Genomic DNA, 18,829 nt, shown 5'->3' on the forward strand with positions numbered 1-18,829 from the left:
GCTGAACGTGACTCGGTTGGTGGAGCAGATGAAAGGGGACTTTAAGAGGTGGGATGTGCTGCCATTTTAGCTGGTGGGACGGGTGCAGACAGTAAAAGTTGTGGTGCTGCGAAGGTTCCTGCTCGTGTTTCAGAACCTTCTAATCTTTATCCCCTAGATGTTCTTCAAACAGGTCAATGCACAGGGAGTGGATTATCCGCCCCGCCGCACCACATTTCAGGTTCATCCCGCCGACGGGATGCTCCGTTACGCCGGCTGGTCAATGGGGTTTCCCATTGAGGGACAGCCCCACGCTGTCAGGAAACCCCCGGGTTGCCGGCAAAACGGAGCATCCCGACGGCGGAGAATCCAGCCCCTGATCTCTGGGTTTGTGTGCACGAGAAAGGCCTCCTGGTTTTTCTGGAGTGAGGGCGAGGAGGAGGGAGCTGGCGCTGCCGAACATAATGAACTGTTACTGGGCGACGAACATCGCCATGACCAGGAAATGGGTGGTGGGGGAGGGGTCGAATAGAGGCGGCTTTGTGTAGGGGAACGAGTCTAAGGGCGTTGTTGTCAGTACCTCTGCTGTTCTCGCCGGCTAGTGGTGGTGTCAGCCTTAAGGATGTGGGGCAGTGGAGGCAGCATTTGGGTTTGGAGGGTGCCTCGGTATGTGCACTGATCTGTGACATCCGTAGGTTTGCGCCGAAGGTGCTGTGTGCGAGGTTTGGGAGTGGCGACACACAAGGGTTGAGTGATTTGGCGAATTGTTTATAGGGGGCAGATTCGCAAGCTGGAGAACTTGGAGGAGGAATACGAGACGCCCGGGGGAACGGTTTTAGGTACCTGCAGGTCTGGGATTTTGTAAAGAAAGAAGTACCGTCCTCCCTGGGCTGCCGCCCCTTGGGTTGCAGGATAAGGTACTGATGGAGGAGAAGATAGGGGAGGGGAAGGTGCCCAAAGCCTATAACGAGTTGATGGAGGGGGCCCTGTTTGGGGACATAAAGCGTAAGTGGGAGGAGGAGCTGGGAGGGGAGGTGGAGACCTGGAAATGGGCTGAGGCTCTGCAGAGGATGAATGTGTCCTTGTCGTGTGTGAGGTTAAGCCTCATTCAGTTTAATGTAATTCATAGAGCACATATGACGGTAACACGGATGACGACGTTTTTTTCGGGGGTAGAAGACAGGTGCACGGGGTGGTCCACAAATCACGGCCACATTCTTTGGACATGGCAGGGGTTCGCGGACGTGATGCCAGAGGTGCTGGAGGTGAAGGTGGCCCAGAGTCTAGAGGTGGCGATATTTGGGGTGTAAGAAGGCCCGAGTGTCCAGGGGGTGAGAGAGGCCGATGTTTTGGCCTTTGCCTCCCTGATTGCCCGGAGAGGGATCTTGCTCGGGTGGTGTGACTCAGAGCCGCCGAATGCAGGGGTATGTATGGGTGAATGACCTGGTGGAATTCCTGAGGCTAGAGAAGGTCGAGTTGGCTTTTCCCTGGGGTAGAGGGGTCAATTACTAGGGGGCATAGGTTTAAGGTGCGAGGGGCAAGGCTTAGAGGAGATGTACGAGGCAAGTTTTTTTACGCAGAGGGTAGTGGGTGCCTGGAACCCGCTACCGGAGGAGGTGGTGGAAGCAGGGACGATAGTGACATTTAAGGGGCATCTTGACAAATACATGAATAGGATGGGAATAGAGGTATACGGACCCAGGAAGTGTAGAAGATTGTAGTTTAGTCGGGCAGCATGCTCGGCACGGGCTTGGAGGGCCGAAGGACCTGTTCCTGTGCTGTACTTTTCTTTGTTCTTTGGTCCTGAAGGGGTCGGATATTGGGTTCACTCGGAGGTGGAAGCTGTTTATTGATTTCTTTAAGGAGGATTGAGGGGTCAGAATAGGGGAAGGGGGGATGTAAGGGAGTCAAAATGGGGATGGCAGGATGGGAGAAGGGGGCGATATAGGGGGAGCAGGGTGGGGAGTGGGTGTGGGTTGTTTATATTGTTGTTTGGTTGTTCTTCTACTTTTCTTTGTTTATGTGAAAATGCCTTGAATAAAATACTTTAAAAAAGTTACAGGGTTAATTCCTGCACGATGCCAGCAATATGCACCATACTGTTCCCACTGCAAGCTTCTCTTTGCAACAGAGAAGCAGAGGAACAAGTGGCAGAAGCTATTTATCAAAATATTGTACAGACCGGGGGCTGGTTTACCTCAATTGGCTAGACTACAGGTTTGAGATGCAGAGCGAGGCCAACAGCGTGGGTTCAATTCCTGTACCAGCTGAGGTTATTCATGAAATCTCTGTCTTGCCCCTCGCCCGAGGTGTGGAGATCCTCAGGTTAAATCATCGCCAGTCAGCTCTCCCCCTCAAAGGGGAAAGCAGCTTATGGTCATCTGGGACTATGGCGACTTTACTTTACAGACAACAACCAAGAGGACCGTTGGCAGACAAACATTGATCACTAAGCTGTTATTTAGATTCGAAGGTGAGCCCAGAATCACCCGCTCTCTGAAATATCACTAATTCACTGAAAGTACACTGTAATTTCTTTAAAACATGACTCAGCTTTGTAATTACAAAGAAACCCAAAACTCACCAGAAGGAACAGGAAGGAGGAGGTTGTCAATAAACTCCTCCAGCAATTTTGATTGGTCAGGAGGAGGTGGGACAGTCATGTGGTTTAATGAGTCATTGCATTCTGTCGACATTTGGCTGCAGTCTAATGACAACCTCCTGATCGTCAATATTAAGTGGTTCTCTGCAAACAACGATTCGATAGATGCATGGTGTAGATTAGCAACCATTTCACCATTTATTACCAAGATCTCATCTCCAGTTCGGGCACCTTAGAAAAAGAAAAAAAGTAACAGTACTCAGAAGGTCTTCCAAACAATCAATTTACCCTGCGTCTGGACCTTAGCTAACATACTGTATATTTCCTATTTGTTTAATCATTTCTCTTTTTAAAAATGTTCTGTTTAAATGAATGAAATCATTAATATGACCAGTAGAGAATCTTTACACCATACAAGTTGTGGCAAAAATAGGAATTCTGCACAAGTACATTAACCTCAACTTTTTGAAAGCGCTATTCAGCGTTATTTTTTTAAATTTCCGCTAGGTTTCTTACAAGCCTACCTACAAGGAGATACCACAGGAATTTCAAATATCTGAACCACAACATCACATGGTGTAAACCAGACACCCTCACAGGAAAAATTGATTTAAAAAAAAATTAGATTTATATAGTGCCTTCAACAGAAGCATAACAAAAGACATATAGTATGACCACAAGCCCTATACAGGGGTATTAGGTCAGATCACCAAAAGCTTGATCAAAGAGGAACGGTTTGAGTGTATTAAGGGTAGCACAGTGATTAGCACAGTTGCTTCACAGCGCCAGGGCCCCAGGTTCGATTCCCGCTTGGGTCACTGTCTATGCGGAGTCTGCACATTCTCCCAGTGCCTGCGTGGGTTTCCTCCGGGTGCTCCGGTTTCCTCCCTAAGTCCCGAAAGACGTGCTTGTTAGATGAATTGGACATTCTGAATTCTCCCTCAGTGTACCTGAACAGGCGCCGGAGTGTGGTGACTAGGGGATTTTACAGTAACTTCATTGCAGTGTTAATGTAAGCCTGCTTGTGACAATAATAAAGATTATTATTATTATTTCAAAAAGCAAGGTAGAGTAAGGAGAGATGTGGGAAGCGTATCCAAAGCTCGAGGCCCAGACAACTGAAGGCATGATAATCAAGGGCAGAGGAATTATGATTGGGAATGTAAATGAGGCCGGAATTAGAGGATGACATGGAGGGATGTGGAGCTGGAGTTCTGGTCACCCTATTATAGAAAGGATATTATTAAACTAGAAAGAGTGAGAAAAGATTTACTAGGATGCTACCGGGACTTGATGGTCTGAGTTATAAGGAGAGGCTGGATAGACTGGCTGGATTTTCCCTGGAGAGTAGGAGGCTTAGGGGTGAACTTATAGAGGTTTATAAAATAATGAGGGGCATAGATAAGTTGTATAGTCAACATCTTTTCCCAAAGGTAGGGGAGTCCAAGCTAGAGGGCATAGGTTTAAGGCGAGAGGGGAGAGATACAAAAGGGTCCAGAGGGGCAATTGTTTCACACAGAGGATGGTGAGTGTCTGGAACGAGCTGCCAGAGGCAGTAGTAGAGGCGGGCACAATTTTGCCTTTTAAAAATCATTTAGACCTTTATATGGGAAAGCTGGGTATCGAGGGTTATGGTACAAATGCAGGCAATTGGGATGAGTGGTAAAAACCGGGTGGCATGGGCAAGTCGGGCAGTTTTCATGCTGTAAACCTCTCTGACTCTATGGAGGAGATTACCGAGGTAGGGAAGGGTAAGACAATGGAGGAATTTGAAACAAGCCTAAGAATTTTAAAGTCAAGATGTTGCATGTCTGGAAACCAGCGTAATTCAATGGACACTGGAGTGATATGAGAATGAGACTTGCTGTGAGTTAAGACACAGAGAAAAGACTATTGGATGATCTCAAGCTTACGGAAGGTAGAATATGTGCTGGAAGTCAAGTCTAGAGGGAACAAAGGCATGAACAAGGGTTTCAGCAGAAGACGAGCTATGGCAGGGCTGGGCAATGCTAGAGGCAGAAATAGGCAGTCTTTGTAATGGCATAGCCAGGAGAGCTTGTCTTGGGATCAAATATGACTTCAAGGTTGAAAACAGACTGGTTTAATCTCAGAATGTTTCCAGGGGGAAGGATGGAGTTGGTAGCTGGGGAACAGAGTTTGGAGCGGGAGCGAAAGAATGGCTCGAGTCTTCCCAATATTTAATTGGGAGGAAAGTTTTGCTGAGTCGCATCTGTCGGATAAACAGTCTGATAACAAAGCAACAAGTTCACATAACCAATTCACAAAATATATGAATATACAGCATGTTGCCTATTGCTCTTTGGCAGCTTGCCCAGAAGTCAGTCACATGTGAACTTAGACAATGACCAATGTTTTCTGGCCCTTCCTGTCAGTAGTATCTCCCAGCCCTGCCGATGGCACATTTCCTGGCAACGGAGGGTGCAGGGCACACAAAACCATGCCGCTGGCTAATATGCCGGGTGGGGCGGAAGAGCCGAATCACACCCAATGAGTTACAGCAAACTAATTATATGGGGGCATCATAGTCAAAGGCAGTCTTGGCCTCACTCAGAAACGCATTGACATTTTTCCCTGCAAGGATAACAGGACAACTATGAACAGTATAGGTAAGCACTGGGTGGCAAAGTGGAGTACACCATTAATGCCAGCACTAAAATCCACCTCTTCAGAAGGCACATACACATATATAACATATACAAATACACACACATAATAATTACCTTCTCTATAGGCCAATCCACCAGGAAGAACATCACTCACAAACAAAGAATTGGATTGCTGCTTTCCATCAAGCTGACCAGCAACAGCAAAACCTTTCAAAGAGTGAAGCAAAATGAGTTAATTTCTCGCACCAAGAAAATGTTGCAAAAGTATCAGCTTAGGAGCAAATAGTAAATATCTAGTGTTAAATATTGTACGCAAAATAAACTATCATGAAAATACAAAATTGCAGCAATATGAATTACATTAATATTATTGTATTTTCTGAATCACAAACATTTGAAAAATGCATCAACTTGCTGTCCCACCCAAAATTCAAACAAAATATGTTGCTTTAAGGTGGAGGCATTGCCATGCACTTTCAGGTTGCAAGCCAGAAAGTCTTCTGCAAACACAACAGCCACAAGTTAATAAAAAATACTAAAACTGTATCAATATATTAACTTTTAAACACATAGAGTTAAAGGGTTTCCTTAAAATGTATAACTTTGATACATGTTTAGAAAAAGAGATTTCATTTTGGGTAATGTGGTATATTTGCTTTTCATCCACCATTTCAACCTCGAATTGCTTACATGCAGGAATCCCTTGAATTCCAGAAATCCTAAATGTAATAAAAGCACCTCTCACATCACCAAAATTACAGAAGATCGTTGGAGCAACTAATTTTACACATGAGTGAGCGGCTACTATTTTGGCCAAGTTTCTCAAGAGTAGGTGACGAGATCCCTGCCCACAAGCTATTCTTCTGTTCAATACTGCCCATCAGTATATAGAATCATGGAATTTTACAGCACAAAAAGAGACCCTCCAACCCATCATGCCTGTACCAGACATCAAGCATCTATCAATTCTAATCCCATTTTCCACTTGGTCCGTAGCCTTGTATTCTACAGTACTTGAGGTGCTCATCTAAATGCTTCTTAAATGTTGTGAGAGTTCCCGCCTCTACCACCCTTTCAAGCAACGAGTCCCAGATTCCCACGGGCCTGTGTAAGAAAAACCTTTTCCTCAAGTCACCTCTAAATCTCCTGCCCCTTACTGTAAATCTATACCTCCTGGTTATTTACTCCTCTACAAAGGGGAAAGGTTCCTTCATATTTACTCTATCTAAGTGAGTCATAATTTTGTACACCTTGAACGGGTCCCCCCCCTCAGCCTTCTCAGCTCAAAAGAAAACAACCCCAGCTCTCAGAAGAAAAGCCAGTAAATCAATAGACAGAACAGTTGTGGCTGAAAGGGGTTGATAACTTCAAGGAATGGCTGAAGGCACTGGATACTGCAAAGGCTACGGGCCCTGACAATATCCCGGCAATAGTACTAAAGACTTGCGCTCCAGAACTGGCCATGCTTCTAGCTAAGCTGTTCCAGTGCAGCTACAACACTGGCATCTACCCGGCAATATGGAAAATTGCCCAGGTGTGTCCTGTACACAAGAAACAGGACAAATCAAACCCAACCAATTACCATCCTATGTCTACTCCATCATCAGCAAAGTAATGGAAGGAGTCATCAACAGTGCTGTCAAGCGGCACTTACTCAGCATTAACCTGCTCACAGGCACTCAGTTTGGGTTCTGCCAGGGTCACTCAGCTTATGACCTCATTACTGCCTTGGTTCCAACTAGGGCAAAAGAGCTGAATGCCAGAGGAGAGGTGAGAGTGACTGCCCTTGACATCAAGGCAGCATTTGACCGAGTATGGCATCAAGGAGCACTAGCTAAACTGGAGTCAATGGGAACCAGGGGGAAAACTCTCCATTGGTTGAAGTCATACTTGGTACAAAGGAAGATGGTTGTGATGGTTGGAGGTCAATCATCTCAGCTCCAGGACATCACTGCAGGAGTTCCTCAGTGTCTACCATCTTCAGCTGCTTCATGAATCACCTCCCTTCCATCATAAGGTCAGAATAGGGATGTTTGCAGATGACTGTACCATGTTCAGCGCTATTCGTGACTCCTCAGATAATGATACAGTCCATGTCCAAATGCAGCAAGACCTGGACAATATCCAGGCTTGGGCTGATAAGTGGCAAGTTACATTTGTGCCACACAAGTGCCAGGCAATGACCTACAAGAGAGGATCTAACCACCACCCCTTGACATTCAATGGCATTACCATTGCTGAATCCCCCACAATCAACATCCTGGGGGTTGCCATTGATCAGAAACTGAACTGGACTAGCCATATTAATACTGTAGCGACCAGGGCATGTCAAAGGGTAGGAATCCTATGGTGAGTAACTCACCTCCTGACGCACCCCCCCCCCCCCCCCCCCCCCCAGACTGTCCACCATCTACAAGACACAAGTCAGTAGTGTAATCAAATACTCTCCACTTTCCTGGATGAGTGCATTCCAACAACATTCAAGAAGCTTGACACCATCCTGAAAAAAACAGCTGCTTGATTGCTCCTCCTTCCACAAACATTCAAACCCTCCACCATTGACGAACAGTGGCAGCCGTGTGTGCCATCTACAAGATGCACTGCAGTAACTCACCAAGGTTCCTTCCTCACCCACAATCGCTACCATCTAGAAGGACAAGAGCAGCATATACCTGGGAACCCCACCACCTGCAGGTTCCCCTCCTGGGGCAAAATCCTGGAACTCCCTCCCTAACCGCACAGCGGGTATACCTGCACCTCAAGGATTGCAACGGTTCAAGAAGTCAACTCACCACCACTTTCTGAAGGGCAACTAGGGATGGGCAATAAATGCTGGCCTGACCAGCGATGCCCACATCCCATAAATGAATTTTTAAAAACCTCCTGTTTGACCCACAACCACATATCTTCTCCCGCCTTCTTGAACTGCTGCAGTCCATCTGGTATTCCCATGGTGTTGTTAGGAAAGGAGTTCCAGGATTTTGATCCAATGGCAATGAAGTAACAGTGGTATAGTTCCAAGTCAGGGTGGTGTGTGTCGTGGAGGGGAAATTGCATGTGGTAGGTTACTCATACATCTCATGCACAGAGGTTCATGTCCTTGAGGTCTGGGTTTGGAAAGTTCTCTCGAAGATGCTTGGCGATTGCTGCAGTGCAAAAGGTACACTGCTGCCCACTGTGCACCAATGGTGGAGGGAGTGATTGTGTAAGATCGTGGATGGGGTGCCGAACAAGTAGGCTGCTTTGTCCTGGGCAGGGTTCAGTGTCTGAGTGTTGTTGAAGTCACACTTAGCCAGGCAAATGGAGTGTATTTCATTACATTCCTGACATGCACCATGTAGATGGTGGACTGGCTATAGGAAGTGAGTAGGTGAGTTACTTTCTGCAGAATTCCCCATCTCTGACCTGCTCTTTTAGCCACAGTATTTATATGGCTGGTCTGGGTTAGTTTCTGGTCCATGATAACTCCCAGGACGTTAATGGTGGGAGTTATAGCAATGGTAATATCATTGAATGATCAGGGGAGATGGTTAGATTCTCTCCTGTTGGAGATGGCCATTGCCACGAAGGGTGTTTGCCACTTCTCAGCCCAAGCCTGAATATTGTGCATGTCTTGCTGCATATGGACACAGTCTTCCCCAGTATCTGAGGAGTCACAAAAGGTATTGAATGTTGTGTAACCATGAGCGAACATCCTCACTTCTGACCTTATTATGGAGGGCCGATTATTGATGAGCAGCTGGCGATGGTTGGACCTAGGACACTATCCTGAGGAACTCCTTCAGCAATGTCCTGGAGCTGAGATGAATCTCCAACAACCACAGCCATCTTCCTCTGTGCTAAGTATGACTCCAAACAGTGGGGTGTTTACCCTCTGATTCCCATTGACTTCAGTATTTCTAAGGCTTCTTGATGCCACACTTGGTCAAATACTGCCCGATGTCGAGGACAGTCACTCTCATCTCATCTCACAAGTTCAGCTCCTTCATCCTTGTTTGGACCAAGGCTGTAATGAGGTCAGGAGCCAGCAGAACATAATCTGAGCAGCGGTGAGCAAGTGCCACTTGGTTACACTGTTGTGATAAGTTCCATCGCTTTGACAATGAACTGAGAGTGGATTGATAGGGCGTTAATTGGCTGGATTTAATTTGTTCTCTTTTTGTGGGCAGGACATTTGTGGACAATTTTGGACAGTTGGGTAGATGCCAGTGTGGTAGCTTTACTGGAACAGCTTGGCTAGGACAGCAGCTAGTTCTGGAGCACAAGTCTTTACGCCCTGGATGTTGCCAGGGCCCATCGCCTTTGTTGTATTGAACCAAAGCCTACTACCCTCAGGTGTGGCAAAGTGTAATTTATAAATTCACAACCTTGTTTTCAAATTGCTGCATGGGCACACCCATTCAAACATCTCTCCTCACCCCACCCTGCCACAATCTCTGTAACTTTTTCCATCCCTCCAAGATCTCGGCACACCTCCAATTCCGGCCTCTTGCGTATTCCTAATTGTTATCGTTGCCCCAATGGATGCCTTGCCGAGGAAGCCATAAGGTCTGGAATTTCATTGATAAATCTCTCTGCCTCTGTATCTCAATCTCCTCCAACAAGATACCTACCTGTTTGACCAAGCTTTCGGTTATCTGTCCTAATATCTTGTTATATTGTTCATTGTCAAATGTTGTTTGATATAATTTCACTGAATCATCTTGGAACATTTTACAAGTTATAAATACTTTATAAAGACAAATTTTGTCATCTGCACTTAGGATATTGTTCACAGGCTAGCTTCATAAGAAATTTGAAGGATATCTAAAGGTTAACACCATGGATGATAAACATTTGGCATGTTGAGATAAGCAGATTGCACTGAAATGCAAGGACAAGAACACCTCAGCAATCTGTATCAGGAGGAAAACAAACCAGAGTGGTTTTTCAGAGCTTTAAACATGGCAATGTTGCCTCTTTCTTTCCTTATATGGTATTTCCAACTGGGTGTTTCACGCAGCATTTCTTTTAACAGGCATCTTGGTAGTAACTGAGCCCAGGGAACACTGTGGCCCAGGTTTTTACCTCCAGGTCTGCTGTGTAGAGCCGGAACAATTCCCATCTGCAAACCAACCTTTAAAAATCGCCGCTCGCTGTTGGGATTTTCTGATTGGAAGGCAGGTCTGCCACCCAGAAACAAATGCAGAAGCAGCCGGGTCTGGAGGCAGGCTGGGTGAAGGCCTGATTCTGTGGCCCAGTACTCTAAGATTAAAACTAAAAACAGATTCCCCTCCCCTCCCATAAAATCCCCATATCCCATTTATGGCAATCTAAGCCAACACCTGCCACCCACCCACTCCCTATGGTCCCTCATACTCACTATGCCAGCCCATGCCACTCTACACCTCCCCTCCCCCCCCCCGCATAGCTGCTCTTACCCTCAATGGTATCCCTTGACCCTTTATCTCCCCTCCATACCTCTCATATCTCCTATTCCGCCCATGTTCCAAGGTTCCTTTTAGCCCTGAGCCAATGTAGTGCAAACTAATGCCAACCCATGCCCCCACCCACCAATCCTTGCCCTTAACCTTTCTGTGCCAACTCACCTTGTGTTTTTTGACAGTTCTTTGATAGCTTGACAGTTCCAATCAGTTTATGCACTTTGTACACACTTTTACTTTAAAAAATCCCAAAATGTCTCTAAAGTGGTGCACGTGAAACTGGACCCGGGCCCTCGGGAGGCCATATTCAGGGTGTCGGACCAGCTGGGGTTGGAAACGAGCGCGGAGGCAGATGTCGTAGCCTTTGCCTCGTTGATTGTCCGAAGGCGGATCCTGTTAGGGTGGAGATCAACCTCTGCACCCTGTGCTCTGGCGTGGCGGGGGGACCTGCTGGAATTCGTAACGCTTGAAAAGGTCAAATTTGAACTGAGGGGAAGGATGGATGGGTTCTACAATTCATGGCCGTTATTCATTCTGCACTTTCGAGAATTGGATCACATCGAACATGAGGGGGGTTGGGGGCTGGGAAGGTTGGGGGAGGGGACTGTATGCGTTAATGGTGACTATGGGTGATTCCTGATTCTTTTTTGTCATTTGTTTATGTTAACACGCGGGCCAATGTCTGGGGTTTGATGGGAGGATGGGATCGTTGTTATTGATATGGGGATTGACATTACATTCATTACTGATTATTGTTTATTGTTGGGTGTAAATTTGGGGGAAAATGTGAAACAGGAGAATAAAAATTATGATTTTTTAAAAATCCCAAAATGTGCTTTACCTCTCCCAAAGGTGCCCAAAGACCATATCCAAAATAGTATCATTTCCATTTATTAACACTGAAATAGTATATCTTGAGGTAATAAAACAAGAGTATGAGAGAACTGTTGGAGGTTGCTTTTCACATTTAGGTAGCCTTTTTTAAACTAAATTGGAAAAATTGACAAAGTGCTAATCGTAATCTTAACAACTTACCAAAGGCTGTTTCAGTTCCTCTCCTCTCAAGATGTATGTGATAAATATTCATCATGGTGATTTCTATTTCATCAAATAACTGCACCGATAAAGAGAGAAAATATCAAGCTACATTGCATTTAAAAATTAGGAAATAGCTTGGTAGGAACAAAAATCTATTGCAAGATTCTAGATGCTCTCTCTACAGGGGAGATCCATGTGATCACAAATGTTCAAATTACATTTCAGAATCAGGTAACTACCTTTCCATAAAAGTACCCAAGTTAGGATGAGTTGAATATATGCAGCATTCATTCCAAATTAAGAAATTGGAAATGTGGCATATTTTGTACTTGCCTTTAAGGTAGAAAATATCCATAACTTACCACTTATCCATGGATGCTAAGGCCTCAGGGGTCAACTTGGAGAAGTGATCAAGAGCTTGCTCAAAGAGCTGGAATTTGAGATAGTTTTGGAAGATGGGGAGAGAAGTGGACAGACGGAGAGGCTAAGGATGGGAGTTCCTGAAGGAAGGATTGAGATAGCATAGGGTGAAACCAACAGTTAAGTAGAGGGAGACAAAATGGAAATGAGAGCCAGAGGTATAGAGGTTGCAAAGAACCACAGAAATATGCAGATCCATGGTGGGAGTGAGCCATTTGTCAATTAAGGAAAATAATTTTTTATTCAATGCCTTCAGCAATGGAGGGTCAGTGTGGGTGTTGATGGGAAAGCAGGATTACTGCAGGGCAGGATTTGGGCAGATGTTTGGATGACATGGGAATGTAAGGGGAGTGAAGGGAGGAGGTTAGCAACAAGGGTATTGAGCTTCCAAAGGTAATTGTAAGGATTTCACTGACAATGGAGCGAGATGAGAGTGGAAACAAAATACTGTTAGTAAGGAATAGGATGCAAGGCTTGAAGTTCAGCTCTGTAACAAACATGCCAGGAGCTGCACACAACTCCCCTCATATGGAGAAAGCAGCCACGGAGTGCATGGTGAAAGCTGTCATGTGAGAGTACCTTTAAGAAATGGGTGTGTATATAAATATCTGTACTGAATGAGCTGGCACAACGGGCTAATTTCGGGGGATGCCATTTATGGTAGCGAGGGATAGGTTTAGGTACTTGGGGATTCAGGTTGCGAGGAAATGGACGGGGCTCCATAAGTGGAACTTAACGAAGCTGGTGGAGGAGGCCAGGGAGGATCTTAAGAGGTGGGATACACTGCACTTAACGTTGGTGGGGAGGTTCCAAGTGGAGAAAATGAATATTCTGCCGAGGTTCTTGTTTATCTTTCAGGCTCTTCCGATCTTTATACCAAAGGCCTTTTTCCGGAAAGTGGACACAATCATCTCTGACTTGGTATGGTGAACACTATCGTGGTGGTCAATCTGCCAAGACCCTCAGGACATATCAGCTCGGAGTCGCCGATGGGGGGTACAAGGTGCCGAGGGTAGGAAAGACCCTGCTACAGAGGCAGAGGCAGCAGGGGGGGTTGGCATTGCCAAACTTGCTTCATTATTATTGGGCGGCGAATGTGGACAAGGTGCGGCGGTGGTGGGAAGGGGAAGTAGTAAAGTGGGTTAGGATGGAGGAGGAATCTTGGAAGGGGTCTAGTTTAAGGGCTATGGTGACGGCAGCATTGCCAATGGCTCCGAGTAGGTATTCGGGGAGCCCAGTGGTGCAGTCCACAGTGAAGATATGGAATCAGCTGAGGAGACATTTTACGGTGGAAGGGATGTCGATGCTAACGCCGCTGTGCGAGAATCATGGGTTTGAGCCGGGGGGGATGGAGAGTGTATACAGGAGGTGGAGGGAAGTAGGGCTGGTCAAGGTGAGGGATTTGTATTTGGAGGAAGGGTTCGCCAGTCTGGAGCAGCTAAGGGAGACGGTAGAGCTGCCGAGGGGTAGTGAGTTTAGGTATCTACAGGTTAGGGACTTTGCACAAAAGATCTGGAAGGGGTTCCCTAGATTGCTGGGATACACCCCGCTGGAGCGACTGCTGCTTCCGGATGTGGAGGGAAGAATTGGGGATATATATATAAGTGAATAGAAAGTGAAATAGAAAGGGCATGTCAGAAAGGCAAGGTCACAGTGATCATGGGGGACTTCAATATGCAGGTGGACTGGGTAAATAATGTTGCCAGTGGACCCAAAGAAAGGGAATTCATTGAATGTTTACAGGAGGGCTTTTTGGAACAGCTTGTGATGGAGCCCACGAGGGGACAGGCCATTCTGGACTTAGTGTTATGTAATGAGCCAGACTTGATTAAAGATCTTAAAGTAAGGGAACACTTAGGAGGCAGTGATCATAATATGGTAGAATTCAGTCTGCAATTTGAAAGAAAGAAGATAGAATCAGATGTAAAGGTGTTACAGTTAAATAAGGGTAACTACAGGGGCATGAGGGAGGAACTGACGAAAATTGACTGGGAGCAGAGCCTAGTGGAAAAGACAGTAGAACAGCAAAGGCAAGAGTTTCTGGGAGTAATTGAGGACACAGTACAGAGGTTCATCCCAAAGAAAAGAAAGGTTATCAGAGAGGGGATTAGGCAGCCATGGCTGACAAAGGAAGTCAGGGAATGCATCAAAGCAAAAAAGAAAGCCTATAATGTGGCAAAGAGTAGTGGGAAGTCAGAAGATTGGGAAGGCTACAAAAACAAACAGAGGATAACAAAGAGAGAAATAAGGGAGGAGAGGATCAAATATGAAGGTAGGCTAACCTGTAACATTAGGAATGATAGTAAAAGTTTCTTTAAATACATTAAAAACAAACGGGAGGCAAAAGTAGACATTGGGCCGCTCCAAAATGACACTGGTAATCTAGTGATGGGAGACAAGGAAATAGCTGAGGAATTAAATAAGTACTGTGCGTCAGTCTTCACAGTAGAAGACATGAGTAATATCCCAACAATTCAGGAGAGTCAGGGGGCAGAGTTGAATATGGTAGCCATCACAAAGGAGAAAGTGCTAGAGAAACTAAGAGGTCTAAAAATTGATAAATCTCCGGGCCCATATGGGGTACATCCTAGAGTTCTAAAGGAGATAGCTGAAGAAATAGTGGAGGCATTAGTTATGATCTTTCAAAAGTCACTGGAGTCAGGGAAAGTCCCAGAGGATTGGAAAATCGCTGTTGTAACCCCCCAGTTCAAGGAGGGAACAAGAAAAAAGATGGGAAATTATAGGCCAATTAGCCTAACCTCGGTTGTTGGCAATATTCTAGAATCCATCGTTAAGGATGAGATTTCGAAATTCTTGGAAGTGCAGGGTCAGATTAGGACAAGTCAGCATGGATTTAGTAAGGGGAAGTCGTGCCTGACAAACCTGTTCGAGTTCTTTGAAGAGATAACAAATAGGTTAGACCAAGGAGAGCCAATGGATGTTATCTATCTTGACTTCCAAAAGGCCTTTGATAAGGTGCCTCACGGGAGACTGCTGAGTAAAATAAGGGCCCATGGTATTCGAGGCAAGGTACTAACATGGATTGACGATTGGCTGTCAGGCAGAAGGCAGAGAGTTGGGATAAAAGGTTCTTTTTCGGAATGGCAACTGGTGACGAGTGGTGTCCCACAGGGTTCAGTGTTGGGGCCACAGCTGTTCTCTTTATAAATGAACGATCTAGATGACGGGACTGGGGGCATTCTGGCTAAGTTTGCCGATGATACAAAGATAGGTGGAGGGGCAGGTAGTATTGAGGAGGTGGGGAGGCTGCAGAAAGATTTAGACAGTTTAGGAGAGTGGTCCAAGAAATGGCCGATGAAATTCAACGTGGGCAAGTGCGAGGTCTTGCACTTTGGAAAAAAGAATAGAGGCATGGACTATTTTCTAAACGGTGACAAAATTCATAATGCTGAAGTGCAAAGGGACTTGGGAGTCCTAGTCCAAGATTCTCTAAAGGTAAACTTGCAGCTTGAGTCCGTAATTAAGAAAGCAAATGCAATGTTGTCATTTATCTCAAGAGGCTTGGAATATAAAAGCAGGGATGTACTTCTGAAGATTTATAAAGCACTAGTTAGGCCCCATTTAGAATACTGTGAGCAATTTTGGGCCCCACACCTCAGGAAGGACATACTGGCACTGGAGCGGGTCCAGCGGAGATTCACACGGATGATCCCAGGAATGGTAGGCCTAACATACGATGAACGTCTGAGGATCCTGGGATTATATTCATTGGAGTTTAGGAGGTTGAGGGGAGATCTAATAGAAACTTACAAGATAATGAATGGCTTAGATAGGGTGGACGTAGGGAAGTTGTTTCCATTAGCAGGGGAGACTAGGACCCGGGGGCACAGCCTTAGAATAAAAGGGAGTCACTTTAGAACTGAGATGAGGAGAAATTTCTTCAGCCAGAGAGTGGTGGGTCTGTGGAATGGCCTTACTTCCGCTCCTATGTCTTATGGTCTTAAGTGGCTGGGGGAGCAGGGAGGCGAGCGGGTGGTGAAAATCAAGGAGAAATGGGAAGCGGAGTTGGGAATGGAGATCAATTGAGGAGTATGGAGTGAGGCACTGCGAAGGGTAAACGTGACCTCCTCTTGTGCAAGGATGAACCTGATACAGTTTGAGGTGTTGCACAGGGTGCATATGACTCGGGCGAGAATGAGTGGGTTCTTTCAGGGGGTAGCAGATGAGTGTGATTGGTGTGGGCGGGGACCTGCGAATCATGCGCACATGTTCTGGGGTTGTGGAAAATTGTGAAGATTCTGGGTGGGAGTGTTCGCGGTCTTAACCAGGATAGTGGAGGAGGGAGTGGACCCTGACCCTTTGGTGGCGATATTTGGGATTTCAGAGAAGCCAGAGCTCATGGAGAGGAGGAAGGCCGATGCCTTGGCCTTCGCCTCTCTGACTGCATGGCGACGAATTTTGCTGGAGTGGCGGTCGGCATCGCCACCAGGGGTAGCAGCTTGGTTGGGTGACCTGTCTGACTTCCTGCGGTTAGAGAAGATAAAGTAGGAGTTAAGGGGCTCAACAGGGGAGTTTGAGAAAAGGTGGGGGATGTTTGTGTTTGTGGGGGATGTCGATGACCGTGTTTGAGGAGCTGTTCGTCACAGGGGGGTGGGGGGTGATAAAGGAGAAAAATCTGCACAAACTGTATAGTTGATTGTTGGGAAGAATGTTTCCAGGGGTGTTTATTTGCTGTAACCTACTTTGATGCAAGTTTGAATAAAATGTGTTTAAAAAAAGGGTGTTTATTACTGCAGTGATGTCAGAGAGTGGGTGGAGCTGGGCTGTCTGTCAGCTTTTTACTTTCGCCTTAGGCTTTTTGCTGCAGGGTGGGTTTGGTTTCATTTTAGTTTTGGAGAAGCTGCAATCACAGCAGGATGTGTGTGAATCTCTGCAAGCTTATGAATGTACATTTGCTGATTTCAACGTGGTAACTGTTCTCAGTAGTGAAGTTAAACCTGATGTCTTTCTGTAAAAAGGTGTTTTAAAGTCTTATCGATGGTAAAAGGAAAGCTTAAAGGATTACTTAGTGTTGTATTCTTTGGGGGTTGTATTTGAATTAATGGTTGTTCAGATGTTCACTGTATGTTTTAAAAAGGTGGACTTGAGTTCATAGAATAAACATTGTTTTGCCTTTAAAAATACTTCTTTCCATTTCTGCTGTACCACAACTGTAGAGTGGGCCGTGTGCTCCCCATACCACAATCTAGTAAAAGTTGTGGGTCAGGTGAACTCCCATGATACATTTTGGGATTCTCTAAACCCTGGCCCATAACAAAGCGTTCCACTGATCCTGCAGCAATAGGTGGCATCATCAAGGGATAGCATGTTGACTGAGAGCAGGAAGTAAAAGATGGATCCTTCCAGAAAATGACTGGGCAAGGGCAGGAGAAACTGTTGCTCAAGATACGCTGACTGTGTTTGGACAGGAAAAGAGTGGACGTTGCAAGGAAAACACCACAGAAGGAGAGGTAGTGAAGATAGCACAGTTGCTTTGTATCAAAGATATGGGGTGGGATGTACCGTCCCGCCGTGCCACATTTCTGCCTCACCGCGCCAGTGGAATGCTCCGTTACACCGGCCAGTCAATGGGGTTTCCCGTTGCGGGGCAGCCCCACGCCGTCAGGAAACCCCAGGGCTGCCGGCAAAACCGAGCATCCCGCCCATGCAGTGAAGTTAAGGAACTTAATCCTAGAGGATATATTAGGTGGCTAAGAAAAGGCTGCCTCAGTACTACAGGGAGGGCAGAAACCAAACTGAAGTGATGTGAACTGGTGTTTGAAAATGTAAAATGTTATAAGCAATAAAGTAACAGTGAGCAACTCCCTGAATGACCATGTGAGTAAAAACTAACCTATGTAGTGTTCAACAGTACAGAACAAAATGTTCCAGTTATACTTAAGTGATCCTAAGTTAGCCAATCTCTGCTGATCAATTAGGATGTTACTATTAGCCTCAGCACATTTGAAAGAAAAAGTCACACTTCCTGCTCAGCTCAGTCAGTCTGAGGATTGTGGGTTCAAACTACAATTAAGGACTTGATCACATAATCATCACATCATGATAGTACTGAGGGACTGTTGCAACATTGTTCATGACTTCTTTTGATTGACATATTAAACTGATGCATCATTTACTTGCTCAAGAGTCATGACCTTCACCACTGAGAGGAGATTAACTGTCTATTTATCTCAATACCTGATTGTAGAAGCTGCTATGTATAAATGTCTTTTAGCTAAGATGAGCATGAGGTCAGGTGTAATGCCTGGATCTGGTATGTCTCTGTTGTGGGGACCATGAATTGGATTCAATTGGAATGGTTTTTGGAGCAGGCAAGGAGCTGGATTCGGAGTTTGTCCCTGTCCACACTCTTAGCTCTGACTTTGTAACTCTGATACAGTAATTTGTTTATTTATTTAAATGGCTACCGCATTTGCGTACATGAAAGAGATTCACCGGCATTCATAGAACGTTTACAGCACAGCAAGAGGCCATGTAGCCCCTCGTGACTGTGCCTCTGAAAAAAAAGTTATCCAGCCTAAACCCACTTTCTGGCATTTGTTCCTTAGCCTTGCAGGTTCTGGCACTTGAGATGCACATCTAGATATATTTTAAATGAGTTCAGGGAGTTCCAGAGCCAAAGAACACTCTGGGTGAAAATAATTTTCCTCATCTCCCGTGTAACCTTTTTACCAATCACTTTAAATCTATGCCCACTCGTCACTGACCTCTCCGCTAAA

General features: G+C 45.7%; 1 protein-coding gene across 4 annotated transcripts in view; it reads right to left on the bottom strand.

Annotated features, from left to right (window-relative positions):
• The window catches only part of LOC140422747 (rho guanine nucleotide exchange factor TIAM2-like), a 586,909-nt gene that overhangs the window by 204,444 nt on the left and 363,636 nt on the right, over positions 1-18,829 (bottom strand). For all 4 annotated transcript variants that reach the window (XM_072507702.1, XM_072507695.1, XM_072507699.1 and 1 more), the window contains 3 exons: positions 11,667-11,745; positions 5,323-5,415; positions 2,564-2,812 (listed from right to left, as the gene is read on the bottom strand). In XM_072507702.1, the coding sequence (XP_072363803.1) occupies positions 2,564-2,812; positions 5,323-5,415; positions 11,667-11,745 (421 nt within the window). The remainder of the gene's footprint in view (positions 1-2,563; positions 2,813-5,322; positions 5,416-11,666; positions 11,746-18,829) is intronic.

This window comes from Scyliorhinus torazame, chromosome 1, assembly GCF_047496885.1.
Source record: "Scyliorhinus torazame isolate Kashiwa2021f chromosome 1, sScyTor2.1, whole genome shotgun sequence".
NCBI lineage: Eukaryota > Metazoa > Chordata > Chondrichthyes > Carcharhiniformes > Scyliorhinidae > Scyliorhinus > Scyliorhinus torazame.